The 22,572-nt window shown below is 35.9% G+C and overlaps 3 protein-coding genes across 3 annotated transcripts in view; all 3 read right to left on the bottom strand.

Annotated features, from left to right (window-relative positions):
• Positions 1-19,947, bottom strand: part of ESP (separase) — a 47,000-nt gene extending 27,053 nt beyond the window's left edge. The window contains exons 1-19 of the mRNA XM_089832534.1: positions 19,012-19,947; positions 18,607-18,784; positions 18,387-18,494; positions 8,894-9,022; positions 8,325-8,743; positions 8,086-8,200; positions 7,842-7,967; positions 7,297-7,572; positions 7,081-7,209; positions 6,760-6,972; positions 6,519-6,647; positions 6,157-6,306; positions 5,596-5,979; positions 5,398-5,487; positions 3,574-3,810; positions 3,282-3,405; positions 2,697-3,185; positions 2,350-2,593; positions 2,137-2,239 (exon numbers count right to left, since the gene is read on the bottom strand). Of these exons, the coding sequence (XP_089688660.1) occupies positions 2,137-2,239; positions 2,350-2,593; positions 2,697-3,185; positions 3,282-3,405; positions 3,574-3,810; positions 5,398-5,487; positions 5,596-5,979; positions 6,157-6,306; positions 6,519-6,647; positions 6,760-6,972; positions 7,081-7,209; positions 7,297-7,572; positions 7,842-7,967; positions 8,086-8,200; positions 8,325-8,743; positions 8,894-9,022; positions 18,387-18,494; positions 18,607-18,784; positions 19,012-19,772 (4,404 nt within the window). The 5' untranslated portion in view covers positions 19,773-19,947. The remainder of the gene's footprint in view (positions 1-2,136; positions 2,240-2,349; positions 2,594-2,696; positions 3,186-3,281; positions 3,406-3,573; positions 3,811-5,397; positions 5,488-5,595; positions 5,980-6,156; positions 6,307-6,518; positions 6,648-6,759; positions 6,973-7,080; positions 7,210-7,296; positions 7,573-7,841; positions 7,968-8,085; positions 8,201-8,324; positions 8,744-8,893; positions 9,023-18,386; positions 18,495-18,606; positions 18,785-19,011) is intronic.
• Positions 718-1,047, bottom strand: LOC149579408 (protein BOBBER 1-like). The gene has a single exon (XM_089832544.1). The coding sequence runs from the start codon at positions 1,045-1,047 to the stop codon at positions 718-720; it is 330 nt and encodes a 109-aa protein (XP_089688670.1).
• LOC149579407 (uncharacterized) lies at positions 1,099-1,662 on the bottom strand. Its single transcript, XM_089815478.1, has one exon. It carries the CDS (start codon positions 1,660-1,662, stop codon positions 1,099-1,101), a length of 564 nt encoding a protein of 187 aa, XP_089671604.1.
• Positions 19,948-22,572: the final 2,625 nt, after the last annotated feature.

Raw genomic sequence — 22,572 nt, 5'->3', positions numbered from 1 at the left:
GTTCTTCATTCCTGGTATCAATGTTGCATTGATAAAGTAACATCCAGGTTCCACTGTTATGACCATTCCTTCACGAAGAATACAAACAGTCCGCAATGATCTCAATCCAAGTTCTATAGGTCTCTCTAGTTTTGTGAAGAATTAGAATATTGCATAGAGAAACAAATAGAGTGCTGATGAACTTGAAATTAGATATGCTCTCTACCGCCAATGATAATCTTCACAAGCCTGCCTGGCTGGCCAGTCTTCTCCTTCAATGTATCTCATATATCTTGGGGGTAAATCAATTAGCTTGGAAACAGTGAAGTACAACACAGGTTAAACATCAATGTTTCACGAGCTTCTATGCTGTAGCTTTTGATGTAATGCCTTAGATTATCTGAATGTAAAATTCCTCATCCCATCTATCGATTAATGAAGGATCTTCAGTATATCAAATATAAATGGATGTTACTGCACTTTCTACCACAACAAGAGTCAAACCAACTAGAATTGTTCCCATCAGCATAACTATAGAACCAATCATAATGACATGATCGCTTGCCTTAAACCAAGTCCATATGCCCACAGAAGTTCCGATAATAAGTCCTCCAAGAATAGTTCCCATTAGCAACACAGCTTCAGAACAATCATATGCAATCAGAGACTCAATTCCAGTGGATCAGAATAATTCCCATGCATCCCGTGGAGAATGGTTGAAGGATTTACTATACACATCTACCCCTGATCTCCCAGTGCAATGTTTGAATAGCAGCTGTAAAGAGCATTCTCATCCACTAAAAACCAAGGACGATAAAAGAGATTAGATATTTTTGCCTGTGAGAAGTCCATTTCAGGGCGCTGGGCCATAAATTTCTTCAGTATTTCGTACTTCTGCTGTTCCTCACTTGTAGGTAATCCCATGGTCTTTTGGCGTTGATCAAACATCATTTTTTTTACTGTCTGTCGTGTTTCTACATCCAGGTCAGAAAGTTTGCTATTCTCAGGCTCTACTTTCTGAGTATTGATTACAGGTTCACCCTTTACAACACAGTTCCACCACTTCATTTGATTCTGCTTTGTCAATAAAATTGAGAGTACCTTTCCATCTTCTATACTCTAGAAGCAGTCATCCACTTTAACCGACTTAGAAAGTTCACCATTTAGCATAAGATGCTTCCCTTTCAGCCCTGCCTTTATACTATTCTTTTTAATTTCACAAATAATCGATCTTTTTGCAGTACCAAGTGTAAGAGGTATGGTAATTGTGACCTCGGATAAAGTCTGCGTCCAGGAATAATTCTCAAGATCTGCTCCATTGCCAGAGTTTGGATCTTCCTTGGAAACTCCTGAAGAGATGAATAATGGTGCAGCAGGAGCATAGGCTTCCACAAAGGCATCCAGAGTAACAACTGCATCATTTATGAAGTCCAATACCTCCCAAAGATCTCCATGAAGTTGTCCAACTGATGAATTCTCATTTTCTCTAGAGGAAGGTAGAACTTCTAAGGAAGGGGAGCACCGATGATCCATTGTATCAACTATAAGCAAGAACTGAGGAATCACTCTTCCCAAACTGTCAACCAATCCTGGCTGTGACTTCAGAGAATTGAAAACTAGTAATTGTGTCAAATCTGAATTGTCATGTCCATAAATAGCAGCAATATCCATCAGCTTTGACATGTCTAGCAACCTCTTTCTCAGCAAGAAATCTGTAATACTGAACTGATGCAATGAATTCTGGATTGAGGCATAGGAACTTTCACATCTACACTAGAACTTTGATCTTTATCCTTCATAGAAACATTATTAAGCTAACCGAATACAATTTTGGAGAATTCTTCCCGGGAGGTGAGTCTAAAAGATTTTAAAATGGTGTACTGAAACTGCACCTACAATTTGCAGACTCATTCTACATTCCTTGCATATTCAAAAATGGATACCTATACATTATTGCAGTTTTAAGATTTCTTGGTTAGTGAACTCATCTGTAGTAGATATTATAATTTTTATTTTCATTCTTGCAAAAACTGAGAATAAAATAACATTTTACACTTCCAGTACATTTGATTATCTACATATTCTGAGCTCCCAAGAATGCAACAAAAGAAAAATATTTTAAAAAGGTATAAAAGTAACTCAAAGAATTTGAAAAACCTTTCGAAGAAGTGCAGGCATCTGATTACAGATAAAAAAGGCATGATGCAACCATCCAATCACAAAGGATCTCAGGTTTTCAGAAGGACTGCAGCACTGGGTCCTGTAAAAACTCAATGGTGAGAAACAACTTACTAAAAATATCTACAGAAGTTCGTATATGCAGATTTTCTACAGGAATCAGAATGCACAGTACAAATTCAATGCTCTTACCATGATAACACAGGGAGATTTTTCTTCAAACAAAACCAACTGATGTGGTATAGCAATGCTGCACGTTCAAAAAGTAATATATCTACAGGAATTTTCCAGCCAGGACATTTTTGCTGGCAATGATGACCATTAACAAATGAGCACAGACAGGGTAATCCATCAATATGGAAAGACAGCAGAGAACTATTCTGTAACATAATTTCATATGCCTTGAGAAATTCTCCAGATGTCTCATGGCATTTGCCTGCTCAGCATGAAAAAAAATTGGTCTTTGAAACAACTTACAGATAAATGAAAGTAATTCAATATAATTTATTAAATAAATCAGTTTTGTGTGCCAAGACTACCTATTTGAAGCAGAAGCCTAGACATCAGACTTCTCCAATGCAATTCGAAACTAAAAGCCAAAAGCTCTTGTATGGAGTCTGTTTTATTGCTTTTCCTCACAGAATACAATAATGGATCAGATTCCAGCTCGGGACTAGATGCTGCATTCCCTTCCTTGCAGGCCCTAGAATTACTGTCAAAACACTTTGTATGCATCTTTCTGTCAAGAGGCATATCATCGGAATAATTTCTTTTAATATAATTCAGCTTTTCTTTCGCTAACATGTAAATATCAAAAGCAGAAGTCAATTCCTTGTAAAAATTTACAGCAAAGCTCTCCCTGGGACATCTGCGTACAAGGTCCCCTATGCGCATTTCAAGCGTAGCCTCTATGGTTACTTTGCAAAGCTTACACATGTGTTCCACATCAGGTCGGCCTAAAACTTTCATTGCCTCCTGAAATCTCTTTTCAGCTGTCTCCCATTTGTGACACTTTCGATGTATCTCACCTGAAAAAAACATTTAAAATATCTTAACCTAAACAAGGGTATCTGCATACTAACCATCTAAAAAGAATTCCAATATCTGAATAGAAAAATAAATACCTAAAGATGATCCAAAAGCCGCCTGACAGAGTGGTAGATCTTGTGCATTGGAAATATTCAAGCCTTCCTGAAAGACATATTCAGCTTCATTTGCAGCCCCCGCTATTTCATATAAAACTCCCACCTAGCATTCAGTTGGATTCAAATACAACATAAACAACAGTTTTCATTCCCAGAAAAAAAAATTGCACTAGAATGCAAACCTCAGGAAATTATTTCAATGCTTTATATTATGAACATAGGACATAGAAACAACTCGTTGATTAATAGCTTTAAAGATGATGCCAAAAACCTGCATTAGACTTTCCAAATAATTTCCAAGAACAATCCATTGACTCGTCTGATACTCATGCTTTCCATTATCAGAAACATTTAACCAGACATTTGTTGCAACTGAACCTCGAGCCTCCAAAGAAAAGCCTCCCATTTCATTGTTAAATGCAAAATGAACATCCTTTCCCACATATTTGAAACATTTCTGCAATTGTCTTCTTCTTATCCGAAGGGCTTCATTGGAATATTTGAGAGCCTGCATTAAGGCTGGAGTTACGAAAACTAAAAGAATGTCTCAAGACATGGAGATGTACAAAAAGATTGTATGATGAAAAGTAACTTACAAACAAAAATATGCTAAGAAATCATTTATTCTTCTGTTATAGTTCTTCAGCAATGTGAGGTATCAAACCTACCTTAATGTTTTCAAGTGCAGTTGCCTGAAATCATTCTGATAAAAGTATAATAAGTTTAGGTTTGAAAAGATCTACAAGAAGAAGCATGCATCCACACTGATAGGATATTTCGCTGAAAGTATTGAAGAATACCAAGAAATATAGGGCATTTGAAATTAATGAGGGATAAAAATTGACTGATTGTTCATAGTCAATGATATAAGTTCCAGGCATCAGACACGTGCTCTTGCAAATGACGTATAGTATCTGCTGTATGTCAAATTACACCAATATTTCCGAAGGCATTGATCTTCCTGGTAATAGTCTAAGGAAAGCTTGCTTAAAACTGGAGGATTTTTCTTATATTTAACCAACAAAGGAAGACCCTCTACTCCTTGAATTCAATTCACCTCTGTTTAAAATTAAATAGTAGATACTGATACAACATGCAATATTCAATACAATGCTTGAGCCTGCATAAATCTCTTTTTAAACTAATATAGTATCAATATGAATACTAGATACAGATACAGTAAACAATATCAAGTGCTGATACAAAAGGAATCAATTTCCTTTAGAATTGGGACCAGAGCTCTGTAAAGGACTTTTTATTTTTATTTTAAATGTATCAAATTTGGATGGACTAAGATAGCAATTGGCACATGGCACAAGTTTTCATATAGTGCACATTACCCACACATCCTAGCAGATAAACCACCGAAGGGATACTTGACAGTCATTTATACAATTCTTATTTTCCATGTAAGAGTCCTACATTGTCCGTAATAAACCTAGCTCTAATACTAAATAAGAAGTTGCTTCTTTACAAATGTCATGACCTCTTGACTCGTCAACAACTTTCCTCTCATATTAATCATAAAACTGTATATTAAAGCACCTACTAATATTGCAAACTTCTATGCAATGGAAAAAAAAACAAATCTGACCAACAGCAGAATCAATTAAGTTCGGTAAGTGAGCAACCTAGCTTTTGTGTGATTTTTATTAATTGACTGATTTCAAAGTGTTAACCTACTAGTTAATTTCCCTCATTATAGCAATTCCTAAGTAAAAGATATGTTAATAGATAACATATATATTGCCGTCCCCTATTTTTGACCCTCTTAAAAATGTCCCAAAATCATGTCCTCGGCCGTCCCCCTAGCCTGACCCTCAAAACGCTGTAGAAGATAGGTTAGATGCAATATTATGTATCTGGATGCAACTGTCTAGTGTGCTCTTCTGAATTAGTACCCAACAATTATACATCATACTGAGAGCCCATTTCACTTTTGATTAATTCTACAATTGACCTAATATAATTTATGGAAAATGAAAGCTTTTCTTGGGCAATTTATTTTAGTTTGTAATTTTGCTCTGCTCACTCTGGGGCACAATGGCACATATTGACCACATAGCAAATGCAAACAGATTGCTGAAAAAGGTACCTCTGAAAGCTTTCCATTTGTGCGGCACTTTTCGGACAATATATAGAACAGATTAGATGTAACAGACGAAAATTCAATTGATTTCTGACCCTGTAAAATGCAAAATAAGAACAAAATCAGAGACAAGGTATACTCTTAAGCAAAAAACATCCTTAATAGCACTACACACATCTCTAAACTAAATGATAAATATCTCACATTTGAAGCCAAGGTTAGCACCCTATCCTTCAAAAGTTCAATTGAATTTGTACCCAAAGATCTAAAGAATGAATCTGCCGAAAAATCTATATCTGCTTGAACTTCAATAAACAAGTCACACATCAGCTTTTGCTGAAACTCTAGGAGACAACCAAGATGATCGTTGAGAGAATTTTCCCAGAATCTAAGAGAGTTGATTGCATTTCCAACTTTGTCAATTAAAGTTGAGAAAATGCTTGCAGAAAAAGGAACGCAGCATATAGTATGGTTAAGCCTGCTTTCTCTCCACAAAAGAGCACAACATTCCTCAGGCCCGATTTTCTTCACAGCACTAAGAATGTGCAAAATCATCCCTTGCACCTCAGACTGAAGAGAGACAAATCCCTGAAACCATTCAAACCAAATATCAGTATGGACTATCGATAATGTAAACTATCAAAACCTACCACATTAGGGACACCGATAGACCCCAAAAACTAAATACACTGATTCAAATGCATGTGTTCATAGATATACGAAACACAAAAAAAAGACATGAAGCAAGGCTCTGATAAAACTTGCCTTCAAAGCTAGTAACTGAGATATATTGATCAATAGAGGAATTGATGTGTCAAACATCCAATCCTTTTGTTCCTTATTTGAGTCCAGAAATTCAGAACTAAATATGCAAGACCACAATTTCAAAGCAGAGCTAATATCACCGAGGATCACCTGCTTCAGGTAAAAATGACAAAAAGGTATTCCACAATTCATTCATAAGAAATGCTGAAATAAGAGAGTAGAGAAATTATTCACCAATGATTTCAGATCATACTGTTATCCATAGCATGCTCAGATGAACATAATTTAATGCAATTATGATAGAAGAATGCATTTTAACGTTTATGATCAAGCCAAAAGTTATCTTTAGTATAGGGAGTAACCTTTGAGTCTGATTTCAGTTCTTGAATACAACATGCATGAACACAGTAGGTAATCGCAAGCTGATGGCGCACACAATCCATGTGGTAACTTTTGTCGGAAGGGAATAAGTTTTCATCTAGTTCCTTTTTCTGTTCAAGAATTCACATTTTTGTTAGTCAAAACAAAATTTGATACTTATTTGAGCAATGAACTTTATGAAAATTAGCAATGTTGCATATGACCTGAAGAGAAAGATTTTACCAAGAGTGACATGGCATCTGATAAACAATCCATGCATTTATCTAAACCATCAGACCCAATCAATCTTGCAGCTTTACATTGCTCCAGAAGAACTCTTGATCGTTCTAAAGCAAATTCCTTGGTAACATAAACATCCTCCAATAGCAATTTAAATATTCTCTTTTGAACTAATCTTGAAAAGTTTGTTTCTATACTAGCATAAGCAAGGAGCTCCTGTCAAGACAACCACCTTACACTAGTTTAAACATCAACACAGGAATACAATGATTTGATATAAGAAAGAACTCAGAAGAATCATTAGAAGTATGTTGAATGAGTCACCTCCTCTAACAATACACCTAAGGTTTCCACAGGCCATGTGGAAGAAGTATCAGTCAAAACCTCGTACAATGTAGGGCAGTCAACTAAAGCTTCATTCAGTTCCATATCTTTTGAATCCTCACAGACTATCTGGATAGATATGCCACTAAATTTGAGAGAAAGCATTAGAAATGTTAGCCTCTGAATTTATTCTATATATTTTTTCCAATATCATACCTTGACCCAATGCTTCACAAGAGCATGGCGACTGTTCATGCTCGACAACCTTGAATCAGCACTGGACCACTGTGTTAAAAAATCTATTATCATTTCTTTCAGTAGAGGACTCCCACTCCTATGAGCAGCATCAACTAAGACAACACTTTTTGCACAAGCATCACAGATCAACTCAGATATGCTCTCAGATTCAACACAGTCATCCAACGATCCATTCATAACACAAGAAATCCTTCTCCAAGCAGCTGTACAAGCCATCTTTAAAGGATTGGATGCCTATAGATGAGTAGATAATCAGACAACACCCTTAAAAACATTGAATCACAGATTCTGATTTAAAGACGACAGCAAACCTAACATTAAAATGTGATCATCTGAAAAAAAAAACAATGCATTATATCAAAATTTCCGAACTTACCATATTAGTTAATTCAGAACTAATGGATAGATGGATAATTAATTATTCAGATTGTAATAACAAATATATAATACAAAAAAGCAGTAAAGAAGAATAAACAACTTTTGACAAGACCCATCTGCTTTACCAAATCAAATCGCTTATTGTTGAACATCCGTACACCAATACTGTATGTACAATTACTCAGCCACTTCAACTCATCGACCAGAATGAAATCTCCAGAAGTAAGAGTCTCAATGATCTCAAAAATTTCCTGCAAAAGAAAATATTTTATTAGTCACTAACCATCATCAACCACACACACTCTTAAAACCTTTAGCATTATAAAGCCTTGTGTTTGACATGAATTTGAGTAGAGTTAAGACCCTAACCTGAGAATTTTTTTGATACATCAGAGCCAACTTCAAGGCTGAAGTTGCAGCAAGTAATACCATCTGGCAGCTCCTACGAAGTTCCTTCTTTTCCTCCAATGGAATAGGGTCACAACTGCAACAAACAATCCAGCTTCACTTACCAAAAGAGTTACCAACCAATCTGAATTTCATTCAACGAGAACTCGTATGAAAAGGATAGTGGGACAGAGGATCATAAGATCACATCAACAGATTACCTAAGTACAGCAAGAAATATGCGGGAAAAATTAAGAAAAGTTTGTTCCAATGAATTAAACCAAGCAGAAGGTCTACATTTTGCAGCATTTGCTACAAAAAAGTCCCATTCTTGCTTCACACATTGAGCAGATGCCTTTGAGAGGAATTCCAGAGCCCTGAAAATACTAATCACTGATTCATTTTTCCCATATTCCGAATCTTCAAGTGATTTCTGAAACTCCTCAACCATATTCTGAATCTTTTGAACTAAACTGGAAAGGAGTTCTTTATCATCATTTTTTGCACAAGATCGTACTTCTGATATTTCAGACTCAATATAGTCAACCCCATCATCACCTAAACATGAGACTTCAAATCCTTTAAATCCCATTCCCACACCATAAATATGTAAGGCTGCAGAAAGATGGAATGGTAATGCCTGCTAGACAATGAAGCAATACATACATCATTCAGAACTTGAAATAACAACTCATAAAATAGTATAGCGAAAACCAAAATTGAGCTTTGGAGATTGTTATATATGACTTAGAACAGATGAGTAGTTGATGGAAGGAAAGCATTAACATACTTGTGCACAACTATCAGCAATTGCATGTAGAAACTGCTCAGCGTCCTTAGTCAACTTGGAACTTGTTTCACAGTAATGACAATAAAATTCAACAGCATCAATAATTTCATCCTGGCCATAAATCTGCTGCTGGTGTACATAAGATCCAATAATGCTTTAGTTAATAACAAGAGAAAATCTTCAAATAACAAGTAGCAACTGTAAATAAATTCTTGATTTAAACATTTTAAGAAAACAAAAAAAAAACACCACCCTTATTTTCTTCAAAAAACCAAAGATATTACTCGAACATAATATTAAACAGGTGCCCAACAAAAGGATTTAAATGCAAAGACAATATGACCTTATATTTATATTGTCAAAGAAGTAATCAGAATCCATTTCTCAGGAATTAATCAAGAGGCCAAGGACCAACAACAAGTTATTATAGACGGATAAGAAAAAATACATTGTACATTAAAGATAAACCAACAAGCTATCTCTGCAACCCAAACTTTCACAAATACATAATCAATTACAAGACTATTTATTACATAATGAAGAAATGTATATAGAGCAACCTTTTGATTGTTATATGTTATCTGCCTTAGTAGGTAGGCCTCGTGTTATTTCATAACATCTTCAAGAAGTGAATAAGCAAAGTATCACAAATGTCTGACTATATTTGATTAATCCATTTTGAGCCTTAGTAGGTAGGCCTCGTGTCTATTTCATAACATCTTCAAGAAGTGAATAAGGAAAGTATCACAAATGTCTGACTATATTTGATTAATCCATTTTGAGATGATTTATAGAGCCACAAACCACCTCAGCTAAACCATGAACCTCAACCAGCAGCTCAGTGTTTGGACATAGCCTAGAGCTCTTATATCTTCCAACTACTTACAACCTAAGTTGCCAGTTCGGAATGTGTTGCCTAGGTTTAATACGTCATCCAATGACTGCACTTGCTACTTTCAGATTTCTTGGCCTTCGCCATGCTACCACATCTTTCCTTGTGTGATATTTCCATGTCCTAGGTTGTTTTGTCGTGGTGTCCTTTGTTCTTTCTGTTTTTCTTTTTAGTATTTTTTGGGGGTTTGTTTGGCCTCCCTTGGTTGCCGTGCCCTCAACTTGGTCATGGTGCCCTAGGTAGAGTTAATCCAAGTGTGCCTGCATTAATGGGCACTGAAGATGACATTAATAAGGATGTTAATAGCAATTGCAATGAAAAAAATAGTGACATTGCTTCAGAAAAGAAAGCGGGTGGAACATAGAAACCATCCTACAAGGCAATTTTATCTGCAAAAGAAGAAGCTGCGGTGTGTCTGCCTATGGTTGTGTTCGATGTAGGAGTCATGGCCATCAATTGGGGTAGACCAATGGAACCAACGGACATGGATGTGGAGATGGAAGCATTGTCGGTAGCGAAGACACCAGAAGGAGAGAAGATGGTAAGTCGACACCTTTGATGCAGAAAATTCTGCCTTATTCTCCTAATATTGATATGGTTAAAGTTCTTAAGAATGAGCAGGGTAGGTTGAAAAATGTTGCTATTTTCTTTTCTTGTATGGATTCAAATTCTTTCCCCTCGTGTGAATTTTTTAATGAAATGCAAGAGAATGTAAGGGGTGAGAAGCTAGGGATTTTTGTTAGCTTTTGTAGAATGATGTATAAAGGATTGTTCATTATTGTTTTTAAAAGCCATGGCATGTAGGAGAGAGTTCTCAAAAAGGGATTTTGGAACGTAGTGCAAATCCTATTCAGGTCCTTTACCTAGTCACTAAAAGGGGATGTTAGCTAAAGCTTCACCAAACTAGATGGAGATTAAAATCTTCCAACTGAATTTTAGCTATTCCTTCCCCAAATTTTGAAACCCTTGGGTAATGTGTTGCAAGTAGAAGATTCCACAGTTACTCTACCACATCTCAATGCACAAGTTCTAAAAGCCCTACAACCAGAGGTAGGTAACTTTGAGGAGTGATGAAGGTACACTCTGATACCACTGACGAAGGGCCACAGCACCCTTACCAACTCACAACCAAGAATGCAACAATATGGAGACAACGAGATGACAAAACAATTTTATTACACTTGAAAATCCAATAGTAATTACAATAACATTTTTGCAAGATCTCTCAAGATCTAATCCAAACCCAAGCTAGTCCAGATCCACACTCTGGTAGAAACCTCCAAGATCTCAACTTGTGCTCGCAAGCCACCAAGCAACCTCCTTGTTTCTAAACCGCAGTCACTAGCTCTTCTCACAAACTTAATCCAAGATCCAAATGTAAACTGCCTCACATTCGGCGCTCTGTCTACACACTCACAATTCCACCACAATCCTGCTGTAAACTGCCTCACATTCGACACTCTATCCACAGACTCAGGAAAACTCACTCTTCACTTCCTCCTTGAGCTTCCACTTCTCAAGCTACTCCTTGAGCTTGATTTAGAAATGCTCATATGCCTTGCTTAAATAGGCACTTACCACCCAATGCATGACTTATCCACAACCTTCTAGAATTCCTCCACAACCTTCTACAACTTCCATAACCTTCTACAATATCCACAACTTTCTACAATATTCATAACTTTCTAGAATTTTATCCACACAGCTCGATAAATGGAATGACAACCATTTATTTTTTTATTTTTCTATTATGCCACCTATGCACCTCGAAAATAGAAATCCCCTTTTCTTTTCTTTTCTCATTTTTTCCTCTTTTTATTTTTTTATTATTTCTCCTCTAATTTTCATCACTTTCTCTCTCCTCCAGATTTTTTTTTTTTTTTTCAATTTTTTTTTTCCAATAATTTTCCCATGCAAGATGTTCCTGCATCAAGGAGACAACACTTTGTCAGGATGTGGAATTGCTTGGTAATCTGAATGCTTGTTTCCATTGCAAGCTTAGCATGAGCACAATCGCAAAGATTGCCCGTTGCTTAAAAGAGCACATAATTAGTCATTAAAAGTTGTTAATGATGAACATACCCTTCTTAATTAACAGAGACAACCAGTAAATAACCCTATTCATACAAATATGCAACAGGAACCCAAGAAGAAGCAAAAATCTCTTACTAGGGTAGATGAAGGTATTTCTTGTCAAACAAGGGAAACTAGTGTTAATGAAATGAGAGATATTCCTTAAGATTTTGTAGTATCACTAAGCAATCCCCTTTTCAAAGACGAAAGGAAAGTCATTCCTGCCAAGTCGTGTGATAATAATTTGCCAGGGGTGGCCCCTAGTGATGGCAGCAATGGGAGTAATGCCCCTACAAGATCTAATGTCCAACAAGTTGCCTTGACCAAAACTAAGGAAAAAACCAAACTTTACAAGAAAAACCAATCAACTATAGAAAATGGTAAGGAACAAATAGTGAAGTGCAATGAGCTTGCTATTATTAATACAAAAGTGGAAATGGCCAAAGCCCCCCTAAAGAGGATTCCCCATCTTTCATTAAGGTCAAAAAGAAAAGAAAAACCTCAGATAGACATTCGATTTCAAGGAAATACAAGAATGGAAACAAAAAGGATGGTGACAGTCCTACATGTTCCAATAGATTATACAGAAACCAGAAAAATCCTTCTAATAAGAATTAATAATGTTGAATATTGTCACTTGGAATACTAGAGGGTTGGAGATGAGAGATAAGAAAATGGTGGTTCGCGATTGGTGCAACAAGCTGAAAAGGAAAGACGTCATATGTCTATAAGAAATTAAGGTAATTGGGTACCAAGCAGTTTCCACAACGAATTTTAATTGGAAGGATGCCAAACAGGTTGTGACCAATCATAAAACAAGGAAGGGTGGAGTTGTTATGCTCATTTGTACGCATTGGATGGAGATAGTGGTTGATTTGGGCACTTCACCTTGTAACAGAGCATGTTGGGTTGTGTTCAAAGTCCAAGAGTCCTTGGTCAGAGTTAGCGGTATCTATGACCCCAATGGCTATAGAGACAGAGCAAACCTACGAGGGTAGCAGGCTTCTTCACTTCCCAAAGCCCATTGGATTGTAGTGGGCAATTTTAAAATGGTGGAACTCAAAGAAGACCAACTGGGGGGTCTCGTGGCACATCGGAAAGGGAATGAGCAATTCTTCTAGGCTAAATGCAAAAGATGTCTGAACCCGGTCGATCCTCTAGAGAAGAAGAAAAAATCCACTAAGGATATTTGTTTCTTTTGGTGCAATGACCAAACCAATTCGTAGAGAATTTGCTGCAGACTTGATTGGATATATGTGGATAGCTCATTCTTTACATTTGAATCTACTTGTAATCTTGTAGTGATCACCTAGACACTATTTCAAATCACTCACCTAATATAATTGGGATTTTCATAGGGAACCAACCACAGACAAGGATTACAAATAAACATTTGTATAAGCTTAACACCTATCTCCTATCAAATAAGGACAATCTGACATTAGTTAGAATGGCTACTTATCTGGCTAAGATGGACCACATTGAGAAGTGATGGAACTCGTTGGAGTTTGGAGGAAGATGTTCCAATTTATCGGGTAAAAGGCAGCCAAAGATAGGAATAGGGTTGAAGACACACTTCAATGTACATTGAACTGGACAAAAGAGAAGTTACAATGTGAACCCTAGAATATGCCACTTAAAGAAGATCTCATTGAAATTAGGGCAAACCTAAGGAGGATTGAGAATTATAAATACAAAGGGTAGAACATTAGGGCTAGAATGAATTGGATCAGGGAAGGTGATAGAGGTTCCAAATACTTTTTTACCATTATCAAATATAAACAAAAACATATAAGAATTGAGGAAATTGGTGTGGATAGCAATTCCTCTAACACTCAGAGGTGATCAAGAAGGTTAATCTAGAGTTCTACTCTAAATTGTTCTCATCTAAATTCTGTCAATCTATAACCAAGATCTTTGGAGAGATGCTTGAAGCTAATCTCCAAAAAAGGTGAAGAAAGCAGAGGCTGAATGGTTGGCAAAGGAAATTACAGTAGAAGAAATTAAAAGTGCCATAAATACTTTGACTAATAATAAGTCTCCAAGGTTACATGGTATCCCTGGTGAACTTTATAGGGCTAACTAATGTGGGTAGCAACAAAATTGTTAGATTTATATAAGGAAGAATACAAGAATGGCTCAATGGGGGAGCACATCAATAATGGGTTTATAAAGTTGCTACCTAAGGAAGGGGATAAGAAATAGGAGAAGAATTGAAGATCAATTACATTGTTGAATCTATCATATAAGAATATTGCTAAACCGTTGACCATTACACTAACAAGGATCTTGGGCTCCATTGCATTTGTCACTCAAACTAGCTTTATTCAAGGGAGATAAATTTTGGAGAATCTAAACACTAGTTGGGAGTATATAAACTAGGCTAAGAAGGATGGATAGCAATGTGATATGATACTTCTAGATTTTGAGAAGGCTTATGATAGGGTGGAATGGCCATTTGTTATGGGCATGTTGGATGCTTTGGGTTCCTATCTGGTTTCTATAAGTGGATTGAAGTCCTATTTAAAGATTCCTCACAGTCATCGACATTCGATGGGGGAGCACATCAATAAAGGGTTTATAAAGTTGCTACGTAAGGAAGGGGATAAGAAACAGGTGAAGAATTGGAGAACTATTACATTGTTCAATCTATCATATAAGATTATTGCTAAACTGCTGGCCGATAGACTACCAAGGATTTTGGGCTCCATTGCATTTGTCACTCAAACTAGCTTTATTCAAAGGAGATATATTTTGGAGAATCTAAACACTAGTTGGGAGGCCATGAACTAGGCTAAGAAGGATGGACAGCAATGTGCTATGATACTTCTAGATTTTGAGAAGGCTTATGATAGGGTGGAATGGCCATTTGTTATGGGCATGTTGGATGCTTTTGGGTTCCTATCTGGTTTCTATAAGTGGATTGAAGTCCTACTTAAAGATTCCTCCAGTCATCAACATTGATGGATAGCTTTCAGAACCTATCATTCTGCAGAGATCTATCAGACAAGGTTGTCCTAAAGTCTCTACTCTCTTTGTGTTAGCAGCAGATGCATTGTATTATATCCTTAGAGATTTTATTAATGTTTAGCGTCAGAAGAACCAAAACATGAATCTCTTATGCTACCACTATTTGCAATACATCTCAGAGATATAAGCATCTGTATTTTGTTACTGATATCTGCTATACATTACAGAGATATAAATATGCTACCACTGTCTGATATGCATCACAGAGACATATGCATACGTACATATATTCATACTGATGTATGCATACATATACGTATGCATATATCTCTGTCATACATCTGAAATATTGACAGTAAAATGTGCATGATGTTGACCAACTTATATTGGTCGGGCTTCATATTATCAGCGACTGATTATATTGCTTGTGTCGGGTTTCATACCCGGTGCCTTGCCTTTGCTATGATTATTATTAGGCCTTTGTGTTGTTATCGGGTGACGGCATATAAAACAAATTCTGGACAGTTATTATGTTAACTAACATGCCTCCGAAGAGGCATGTCCCTACGTGGCTTTTGGGCCACGTAGAGACACGACTCTTTGGAGTCATGTCTCTCACCATTTATATATATGTGCTCATTCACCGCTGCAGAGAAATCATCGATTCAAGGCATCTGAGTACCTGTAGATAAGTATCAATATTATTTATTATTGTTATCACCTTCACTTTTGTTATACAGTGATCAGGAGCTTTAACCATTGCTGAAGAAGGAAGACTGATAAAGGTTTGCTGCAAGTCACGGTAAAAGATAAGTACTTATATTCTGCATAGTTTGAATCAGAATTTATCTACAAGCATTTTGTAATTGTTTGTCTATCAGAGATCCACTATTCTTAACAGATTTGAGTCTAAGCCCTCAAGTTAAGAGTACCAAATTACCAAATAATGATGAGCTCATCAATGCCAATTTGCAGATGATACAGAATTGTTTATTGAACTTAATGAGATAAGTTTGATGATGCATTTAACAAACTTAAGTTCTTTTCTAGTGCTTCTGGAGCAAAAATTGCACTACATAAATCTATGGTGGTTGGGTGGTTTGATGCCTCACCTAGGTGGCTAGAGTCAAAAGGATAGGGTTGGTTTGGGCCTCATTGCATTAATAGGTGCCTTGACATACCCTTTGCCCTCAGGCCATCTAGCAAGGATATGTGGAATTGGCTCTTTGCTAGAGTTGAAAGAAAATGCCAGAAGTAGAAAACCCTCTGCTTTCTCTGGCCGAGAGAGTGCAGGTAGTGTAGAAGGTCCTCTCATCTTATGCTATATACTTCTCCTCTACTTGGCTTTTTTTCAAAATATCAGGTGAACAAATTGGACAAGATTCTCAGAGAATTCTTGTGTTCAGATGAGCAAGGGAACAGAAAGAGACACAATGTGTCAAGGGATTATTGTTGTGTTCCTAGACCAATGTTGGTTTAAGCGTGAGGGATTTAAAAGCTCATTGATGGCATTAGTTTCTAAATGGATATATAAGGTTCTTAAAGGAGATGAACCATGGAAGATCTTAGATAGAAATAATATACGCTTATCTAAACCTAAAAAGGGTACACAATGGCTGGAAATTGAATTCCTTGATAAAGTGTTTACAGAATTTGAGATGAGAATCTTTGGTTCCCCCATATTTGCTTCTATATGGAAAGCTTGAGAAAAGATTAACAAATTTCTGGTTGGTATTCAATTTATTAATCTTTGCCCAAGATTTTCTGATTGGTATGGGACAATCCCCTTCGTATGCAATCAGAGGCAGATCTATATGGCGGGGTAGCAAGTTGAACAATAAACCACTTGCGCTCACACAGTGTTGCTCAGCGAAGAGTCGGTCAGTCAAGGGCATTAATCTCATTGAAGACATCATGAGGGATAATAAATTATGCTCTTGGGAAGAATTGAGTAAAAAGTGGGGCATTCCTTCGTCTCAGAAGAAAACTTACTCCTTCATCAACAAGACAGTTGGGCTTTTTTTCATTGGAAAGATTTTTACCTCCAATTAGTTTGTGAAGCAGCTTAAATGAAAGAATGGTACACCCTTTGCAGATACAGAAGTCAAGCAAATTTATAGCATGATAGGAGAGGAAATTGATATTATTGCTTGGACTAACTTGCCCTGGGGTTGCCAATGGCCCAAATCTACATGGTCTTTTGTTCTGAATAGGATGTGGAAGAGTTGTTATGAACCTACGAAGGTTTGTCTTAGATGGTTGTTATTGATTAAGAAAGTTGTTGTTGAGGATGTCCTATCTTCTTTGGGGATTGGTCCTGTATGTTGTTCTATGTGTACCACCAGAGAGTCTGTGAGTCATATTTTCTTTGAGTGTTAATTTGCATCCCTAGTTTGGTCTATTTTTCTTTGCCAGCCAGTCACTTGGAATACCTCCCAGGGTCTATCCCGGTTTGAAATTTTGGCCAGGTTTGTAACTTGTTTTGATGATAAACTCAATGAGTTCTGGTCTACCCTTTCTTTTGAAATTCTTTGGTTTCTGTGGTCCAAGAAGAATGAAGTTGTTTTTCAGCACAAAAGGTGATTACTTACAGAGTTTAATGATAAACTAACTGCTTTGTTTATTATGAAACAGTTTTCTGCAGTGATTAAAAATACCTAAAGGTGGGTTCATGATACTAGCTCATCAAGGTGTTTTGCTGTTGCACAAATCTGATATTAGATCTGCTCATTTTGTCCATGCCTACAAAGGGATGCTGAATCAGGAAGAACTAAAGGCTTTGGAGCAGGTTTTAGAGCTGAACCAGATTACTAGTGACAAGATTGAGGAGAAGAATACTGAACCAAAGCTACCAGATGCACCCAGCTGGGACCATGAGGCTAATCCAGATATATACCCCCCTCTAGAAAGGTACCCGACCGATCAGGCAGAAACCAGTAATAACATTGTGGGCTCATGGGAATGAGGAAGACAGTTTAATCCCTGTTTCTTTTTGTTGCATTTAGAAATCTGATCTAATGCCTGCATTGGTCTTCTTTTTGTATCTGTGTAGAGCTATATCTGATACTAATAGCTATAGGTATCCTTGATACAGTTGGTTGAGATCATTAAAAAAACTTATCTTGATGGTGAATATACGATTCAGCAACTGCAATGTATCCGTAAACTATCCTTAATAGGAAAAAAAAGTTGCCACTTCAGATTCAGGTTCAAAATTCATTCAAGATTCTTCTAGGGTGGATTCAGGTGTGTTTTGGATTCATCTGTACAAAAATATATGTTTTTTGAAATATATGTGTGTGTGTGAAGCAGCAAATAAGTCCATACATTACTATGCTAATAGTAAAGCAACATAGCAAAATACACCACCATATCTATGTTTCAATTCAATAGAATATTATTTGCATCATTTAGCCATGTGCCAAATTAATTTTATCATTTATGCATTGATTGAATATTGATTCCTTAAACTTATATATGAAAATACGTATTCAGAAATTGAAATGATTTTTAACTTACATTTTTCAAAAAGTGAAACAAATTAGAATACAACGATACCTGTAGACCCTTGAAAATAGTACTCAAAGTCAATTTACAGATATCAACTACCATGGAAGAATGATCATGCGCTCCAGAGACAAGTTGGCGACAAATTCTACAGGTTACCTGCATTCTCTCATTTTCAAAACCAGAATAAATAACATCCACAAAACCTCGTCAAATATACCATAATTCTATAAAAACAAGCCAAAATCCCTAACAACATAATTACACCCACCTTTATAAACTCGTTTTTCACTGAAGAACAAGCACAGTTGTCAAGTGCTAGCATAACAAATGTCCTTGTCAACTTGGCATCAAAGTAACTAGGTTTAGATATCATAAATAGAACACATTTTTGTAATCCTTTGAATAGCATGCTCCGATGTTTTTCAATTGTGTTCTTGTCTGAAACCCTGCAATCACAAATAGAAAATCAAATGAGTTTCTCTACAAGGTTCAAGTAAGACACAAATCACATTTTGCTCTGAAATTCAAGAGCTTTGAGTGTATTGGAGAAACATGCAAAGTTCAACTGGCAACCCAGCCTTTTGTGCCTAAGAGAATGGGAAATCTATTAACAATGGTGCAAATTCGTTTGCAATATGATATGGGATGAATTGAGGAATGAGCACCAATTTACCTCTGCCACGGCACAAGCTGCTCAATGAGCACCAAAACCTTACGGTAGTCATCGACCTCCTTAAGCTTGCTTTCCCCGGTGCAAATGATCAAATCCGTAACCAGACCAAGCACTAACTCCACAAGACCTGAATCTGCAGTCTCTGCAAGCTCACCATATAAATCAATCCCGTAATTATCAGTTCCCTTCTCAATTGTTTTCCTCGCGGAAACCACAATATCTTTTTTCCTCGTGGAAGAAGTTGTAACATCCTTCTTCTTCACCGAGCCTCTCCTGGCAGAAGCCACGACTTCTTTTTCCCCTTTTTCAGACTTACAAAAGATATTCACCTTCAAACTGTGAAGTGTAACCCAGCATTCTTCCCTAGCTTCAGTAAATCGCTCCCAGGCCATCAAACGCCTCGCCATCCAATACCTCTGTTTTTCTATTTCGTAGGGAATCCCTAATAGACACGGCCGTAGGGTATCATAACAAGCTACAACTAATTTTAGCACTCTAAACAGTTCATCGGCTCTTTTCTGATCCGTTTCTGAACTAGATTTCTCCCGAATTAAATTATTGGAAGAAACCTTCAACAATCGGCCCAAAAATGGTACATAACGCTTGGCAAGCACACGAATTTGTTCTGTAGACTCAGGTTGTTTCTTTCGCCCTTCAAACTCTACCAGTCCACTAAGAGGCTCAAGATGCCTTCTCAGCTCCGTGTAGAGGCCGGCGACGTTGCAGCCTTCCGCTTTGGAAATAAGAGCATCGGCTTCCATTGCGAGTTTTAATGAAATGCCAGGGATTTCGAGGTTTTCAAGAAATCTGTATAGTGTTCGGATCTGGTTTTCTCAGTGTTCGGATCTGGTTTTTAGGTCTGGGCTCCTTGGAATGGCGAGGACAAACGGGCCGAAATTTACAAATTTCTATAATGGTTTTTGTTCTTCGTAATGACATTTGAATGGGGGAGAAGAGGGAAAATAGTCGAGCAATATATTTTGTAATTTAAAAATGACATTAATACGTAATGCTTTTGGGTTTTTACAGTGACATTTATAATACTTAAAAAACCAAATTATATATTGTTTTTCTTTAATATTTTAGTACTATTATAATTACACTATGTTATAAATGAGATACTTTTATATTTTTTTAACTAATGTTACTTTTATATTAAAATATTACTAATTATGGTAATAGTTCTAAAGCTACAAACTTCATTTTAGCATATCTTACAAATATGAACTTTTAATCTTGGATTTCTAAATTTTAAAATAACACTAATTTGATTTTTTTAAAGCTATTAAGGGTTCACCTAACATATATTTATGTTAATTTATGCATTATATTGTTGTTTATAAGAACAATTAACCTAATATTAGGCAAGAGCCTACAACTAATAAATGAATAATAAATAATCTAGGCTTCGGTAGATTACCTATCAAAAAAAAAGGGAACGATTAACCTAATATCATATGCTAATTTATATTTTATGTTGGTGCATTTAAGGGCCATTTACTTGTTCATTTTAATACCATCAAGAATGATTGAGTCCTTGATTAGCACATTTAAAGTTTGATTTACAAGGAGTATAACCAATATCTAGAATATTGCATTGGCACACATCGTGGTAGGACTATTGAATGCTTACTTATTGTCATCAATTTTGGTTCATCATCATGGTCCAAGTACGGGCTTGATTAAAGAGAGCTTGAGCCTTGAGTCAAGTAGAGATAGTGGATTGATACATACTTTTGGGAATATAGTGGAAGCAACATGGTAGTAAAAATAAGTACATACATATCTATATTTTCTCCTTGTGTGAAATAACGCTTCAATATAAAATATCACCCCCTCTAAGACTATTATATACATTATTTTTTAAAATAAAAAATTTAACTAATAAAACTTCAATCTCACCAATATGTTCAATTTTCTTTTGAGAATTGTCTTTCCTTTGCTTCCCAAAAATTTATCAAATTAACAACTAAAGATTTGAGACCTAACAAACTTTCTCTCCCTTGCATGGAGAATATAAGGGAATAATACTCCTAAGAGATGTCCATCCAAAGGAAATATATGAATCTTCAAAATGTCCCTTCTAACATATGTTTGTCATTATTCAATTATTAAACTTGTAAAAATTGCATTTGGTTTTGATCCTGCAAATTTTAATATATATATATATATTGAGGATTGAAATATGGCTTTATATCGGTGCAAACAATTTAGATGAATAATCACTTTTGATATGGGAGATCATTGGGAAAATTTATAAACATTCAAAAGTAGTTGTCTGGATAAGACTTTGATAGTGCAAATAGAAAACCAAGAAAATCGCAAATGGATTACGCCTTCAAAACTAGAAAATTAGGTAATAAGGCTTTGAGATATTGCATAGGGTTTTATCTTGATGCAAATAACAAAGGAACAATTGGCTTTCCATGAAAGCTTAAAAAGAAAAATTTATTAATGCTCAAACATGATCATTGTGATAAGTATTTTATTTTTCAACAAACAAATATTAATGAAATGAGATTAACTTTATGAAAAAATAGCAAATGATATCATAAGAATCTATAAAGTAGCATGGATCAACTTTATGATATACAAAATGCATAGGAATGACTGGATTGACATGAGAGTTCTTAGATGTGAAATAATTATGGTCTGAAAAATACTTACATGGAGCAGTTTTACATTGTAAAACATATACATACATAGAAATCGACCATGTGGCATATGCATCTGAACAAGGTTCAGGGAGTTTGAAATGGAAGAACACACTCAATCATAGATGATGCACAATATTGTATGGTGAAATTTTCTTCTTGGCATGGAGTCTAGAACTCTGAATTTTGTAATATTAGGGTTCCAGCAAGATCATCTACACTGTAGAATCTGAGAGGGAATTGTTATGTAATATCCTTGCAATTGAAAGATATGTGGGCTTTATTGTATGCTTTTGTTGATCCCTTTAGAATGACCAATTGCCCTTTGGTGAGATCTAGGAACAAAATGTGAATCTCTTCAATACCAAGAACTATCTATAGTTCTCCCCATCCATCATATTTGAATACTGGAGTGGGATTTTCAGGGAAATACTTTTCTAGTGTCTTCTTTTGACATTCTTCATGCAATTTTTTTATCTTCTTGATTATAGCAATAGTTGGATCTTTGAGAAGCAAATTTTCTTGTACATCAAATATCCTAATAACATTTATGAATTTAGCTACTTCTTAAATGAGATGATAGAATTTCATCTCCTTGTGGTCAACCAAGACAATATTGGCTATTAGAGAATGAAAAGGATTAAAATAGTCTCAATATATCCCATTTAAGAATTGCATTAGTTTAAATGTTCTCATTTATCCAAAAAGAATAATGAGAGCTAAAATCTCCTTGATTTAAAAAGGTGTTATGGGTCTTCTGTCGAGTTCTTTAGATAGTTAATAATAACTTTACAATATTTTTTAATTAGATCTAGTATTATAATGAGAAGACATGGCTTTTGACAAGACTTATGATTGAGTTGGTACCTATGAGTGCAAGGAATTTTCTATTGAATCATTCAATATT

Source organism: Cupressus sempervirens, chromosome 1, assembly GCF_028749045.1.
Source record: "Cupressus sempervirens isolate cs-2001-9-10 chromosome 1, ASM2874904v1, whole genome shotgun sequence".
In the NCBI taxonomy this organism is placed as follows: domain Eukaryota; kingdom Viridiplantae; phylum Streptophyta; class Pinopsida; order Cupressales; family Cupressaceae; genus Cupressus; species Cupressus sempervirens.
The sequence above is the reverse complement of the archived record's forward strand: the minus strand, read 5'-3'. Positions and strand labels throughout refer to the sequence as shown.

What these genes read in the sequence shown, in the direction of transcription:
- LOC149579408 (XM_089832544.1), bottom strand. Translation starts at nt 1,047, where the DNA reads ATGAAGTGGTGGAACTGTGTTGTAAAGGGTGAACCTGTAATCAATACT.
- LOC149579407 (XM_089815478.1), bottom strand. Translation starts at nt 1,662, where the DNA reads ATGTCAAAGCTGATGGATATTGCTGCTATTTATGGACATGACAATTCA.